Here is a 4,320-nt window from a genome sequence, read left to right as displayed (position 1 = left end):
GCTCGGGCTACGCTCCCGAGTCACCTTATCCTGACACGCGTAATCATTATTCAGAATTATACCGTGTAATTATACCGTGTACACAGAATTATACCGCGTTACATGGCCGGGTCAACAAAATTATACCGTGTAATCATTATTCAGAATTTCAGATCCTAGCCTTGCGATGCTGTAGTGTGAAGCAGAGTCACATGTCAGCTACTGCACAGTGTACACACAACACTAATGGGTCAGTAGAGGAGATTGTTTTGTATTGCAGCGTTGAAAGATGATATGGTAGGGTGCTACTTATGTGCGTTGGATGCTGAACTATGAGTTCATCCAAAACTATCAGTTCTCCTAGCTTCTGCGTTGTAAATTTGCATCGATTTGTTGTCACTTTTTATTATATTATTACTAGTCCTACAATCTTTACTGTAGTTGTGTGACGGGGAATGAGCATACCACAAGTTTAGAACCATTGCTACAGCACGGCTACTTTTCTAAAGCTCTTGCCGATCTATACATATATGTATCTCTCTTACTCCCGAGCACGTAAAGTAAGAAGAAGCATGTAACTGATTCCTTGCGTGTTATCTCTAAGGCTCGTGCTTCCCTATTCTAAACATAAAGAATATTACTTTCTTTATAGCGCCTTCAACGATGTGCTCTAGCAATCAACGATATTCTCTAAAGTCTCTTCTGAATATAGAGGACAGTAGCCAACAGTAAACTGTTTTAGGTTTCTAAAGTTATCTCCAATGCACAGAGACGGTTTTGAATCTATTTATACTCGCATTTTTTTAAAACCGTTAGTGCCAAGGGCTAGTAGAAATTATTATTTTGTACAGGCGGGTAAATAAGAACCGCCACGGTCGAGATAATAAAACCGCAAGTGAAAATCTTTTTCAGGAAACATAAAATGTGTTTTTAAAATAGCAAAAAATTATTTATTAGGGATGCCTCACCCTTTCCCGGCCCGCCTATGTTCATCGAAGTCGCAAGTCACAAATCGAACACCTCGACTTCACCCTTGTGTGTAGTCCATTTACCACTCCACCTATCACTTATTTTATGTGTATATTGCAGTTTTGTTGCCTACATATTAGAACAAACCGAATATAAATTGACTATTTGAGGTTGTAAACAAATTCGAACAAAAACGTTATCAACTAAAAAGTTTCTTAACTTTCAAAGTTCTACAACTTTTATTTTGGACTTTTCCTATCCGAGGACTTTTGCAAAATTTGTATTTTAAATTTTACAAATTTGGATGCAATTTTTAAGAGCCGAAATGATTTCAAATAAAAAGTTGTCAAGTACATAGTTTCATAACTTTTAGATATCTCCAACTTTTATGTTGGTGGTTTTTTCATTCGAGGTAATTTTAAAACAAAAAAATCAGCATAAAAATAAATTTTAGTGGCGGTTTCCTAAGAAAACCACTTGTAGAAATCGTTTTTAGACCCGGTTTCTTAAGAAAGCTGCTTGTAAAAATCATAGAAAATCGTCTGTAGATTTCTAGAGTCGGTTTTCTTAAGAAACCGTCATTAAAAATACCACTTGCGCTTGATAACCTAAATCTACCACATATTTAGAGCTGTTTTCTACTAGTGATAGAAAACTCTAGACAATTTTCCTAGGCTCTAAATATAGAGAGAAACTCTCATATCCTCTAAATATAGGGCGACAACTACAGTACAATCATGTCTTATATGTGCAACCTTATAAATAACGAGCATCTTGGTCCGTTAGTTTATAATCCAACCTATATATCACATTTAGCACACAGAATACGTCTCTAATATAAATTTTTGACGTGTAGAGGACACCCAGGAGACAGGCTACCTAAACCTCGCTATATAAGCTGAGGTACACAGAGATAAGAGACGGTTGCATTGCATCTGAGAAATTAGCTACTCGATCACTGTAGTGGTATTATTACCGAACTCCAAATAAGCAATGTCGACAACTTCGACATCCCTCGGCCTGCTAATCCGTCCGCCAAGATCAGCTGGTACGCCGTCCTTTGGGTCTCTCAAACCAGTAGTGGTGACTCTCCCTTGTGCTCCTGCTGAGAAGAAGCGGCCTCGATCCATCTGTTACTCTGTGGATGCCAAGGCTACCGACCATGCCTTCAACATCTCTCCCGTTGGTATGACAGCTCCTTAACTATATATATATATATTGGTGTATGACTGTATGAGATGAAATAGCAAGCAAATTTTACTAGTAACTTCTCTCTGCATGATGAGTATTCTACGTGTTCGAGTTGCATATAAACTATGTAGAGTAATGTTTTCGCTGATCTCCACCACCTGTGTCTTGGCGATGGCGGAAGCCCTTGTGCATCCCAACATGCCGCCAACGTCGACGCCGCGATGGGAGATCAAGGAAGATGGCAAGGAAGTCAGGCTGACATTCTTCAACTTGTCGGAGGGTGCTACAACGGGCGACTTCCAGGTTGCCGTGGAGGACGATGTGCTCATCATCAAGAGCACGAAGCCCAAGCCCCCTGCAGCCGAGGAACAGAGGCAAAAGGAAGCCCCAGCCGACAGCGTCTCGTTCCACGTCCGGCTACTGGTGCCCAAGGGATACGACAAAGAGAACGTGCGTGCCCAACTGCAGCTCCGGGCTCTGGTTGTCACCATCCCCAAGGTTAATCCTTCATTCACCAAGGAGGTTGACATCGACGACGGAAAATAGGAACGAACACTTCAGTTTCTGTATTTTGTGTTTACCATGGGTCATATCGTTGTATCCCAGCTGTGGTAGTAATTATGTGGACGCATTTTGCGTCAAAATAACTATGGCTTAGCAGCGAAATATCTATTGCGGGCACCACAGCAAAATAAAAACTTTTCGTGAGTCAAAATATATAATTTCTGTATTTTTTGAAGGTAAGGCTTACTTTAGGAGGTCCATATAGTATTTTTTGTATTTCAGATAGAGTTGACAGAATTCACAGGTTACACAATGCGGGGGAAAGGGGGGGAAGAGATTTACAATGTTTGTATGCATTGTGTGACATTCTCGGCTTAAGTCTCTCGTATCTTGTATGTGTTGAGGAGCAACTCTTTTATAAACATGGCTGTTGACGCTTTTTCGGAGCGCCAAATACTCAAGAAAAACAGGCGGCGGTGCTCTCTAGTCAGGCGTGGACGGTCCGCGACCTGGCGCAGGGGCTAAGGTTTCCTGCCTGACGGCCGGACGGTCCGCGCCCTGGGGCCAGACGGTCCGCGCGTGCTCAGGGGCGGCGGAAGATCGCCAGCGGCGCCTGGATCTCGCTCTCAGGAGGGACCCCGTCGATGAGGAGAGATCCTAGGGGTTGTCTAGGCTCGGGCCGGCCGACCTAGACTCCTCTAATCGGCGTAGAGTCGAAGAGAGGCGAAGAATTTGGGGATCGAGAGGCTAAACCTAAACTAGACTAGAACTACTCCTAGGATAAAATGCGAAATAGAAGTTGTATTGATTCGATTGATGATTACAAATCGGCCGTAGACCTCTCTTTTTATAGAGGAGGGGGGCTGGACCCTTTACACGACCGGATTCCGAGCTAAATCCGCGAATATAGCTAACAAACATAGCACAAAACTCGGAACCCTAATCTATTCTGCGCAGGCGCGGACCGTCCGACCCACAGACGCGGACTGTCCGGACCGCGGACCGTCCGGCTCCAGGGCCAGACCGTCCGCTGGCTCTTTTTGGTGCCAAACATATGCCCCCTGCCTTTTGGTGGGGCTAGGCAAACCAAAAGCATCTTAACTCGATGTGATCACATCGGTTTTCTTTAAGCATCTTGCCACATACTAGGATGGTACTGCTTGAGGAAACGCCCATTCAAAGCTTTGGGTAAATCCTTGCCTTGTAATGTTTGTAGCAAATAGGTGTTACCAGATATAACCTGTTTTACTTTATAAGGACCTTCCCAGCTTGGCCACCATTTTCCAAACTTCCGGTCTTTATTCCTTAGAGGCAGGATGGTCTTCCACACCAGGTCCCCTACTTGAAATGACTTTGCTTTAACCTTCTTGTTGTAGGCCCTGGCTACCATGATCTTGTCCTTTTCTATTGCTCCCAAAGCTATCACCCTCTTGTCGGTCACCTCATCAATATTATCCATCATTGAATTGAAATAATCAGTGATGGTTAGATCATTTTGTCTGGCGAACCTGACAGCATTCAAACTTATTTCCACAGGCAACACTGCTTCCTGCCCATAGACAAGCTCAAAAGGAGACACTTTAGTAGCACTATGTTTAGATATCCTGTGAGCCCATAAAGCTTCGGACAAAATCTTATGCCAATGCTTAGGATTATCCGATATCTTCTTTTTTATCA

At 43.1% G+C, this 4,320-nt stretch overlaps 1 protein-coding gene across 1 annotated transcript; it reads left to right on the top strand.

Annotated features, from left to right (window-relative positions):
• The first annotated feature begins 1,866 nt into the window (after positions 1–1,866).
• On the top strand, positions 1,867–2,854 carry LOC100284367 (uncharacterized). The gene is made up of 2 exons (NM_001370623.1): positions 1,867–2,134; positions 2,321–2,854. Exons 1-2 carry the CDS (start codon positions 1,942–1,944, stop codon positions 2,683–2,685), a joined length of 558 nt encoding a protein of 185 aa, NP_001357552.1. The 5' UTR covers positions 1,867–1,941; the 3' UTR covers positions 2,686–2,854.
• Positions 2,855–4,320: the final 1,466 nt, after the last annotated feature.

Source organism: Zea mays, chromosome 1 (genome assembly GCF_902167145.1).
Source record: "Zea mays cultivar B73 chromosome 1, Zm-B73-REFERENCE-NAM-5.0, whole genome shotgun sequence".
NCBI lineage: Eukaryota > Viridiplantae > Streptophyta > Magnoliopsida > Poales > Poaceae > Zea > Zea mays.
The sequence above is the reverse complement of the archived record's forward strand: the minus strand, read 5'-3'. Positions and strand labels throughout refer to the sequence as shown.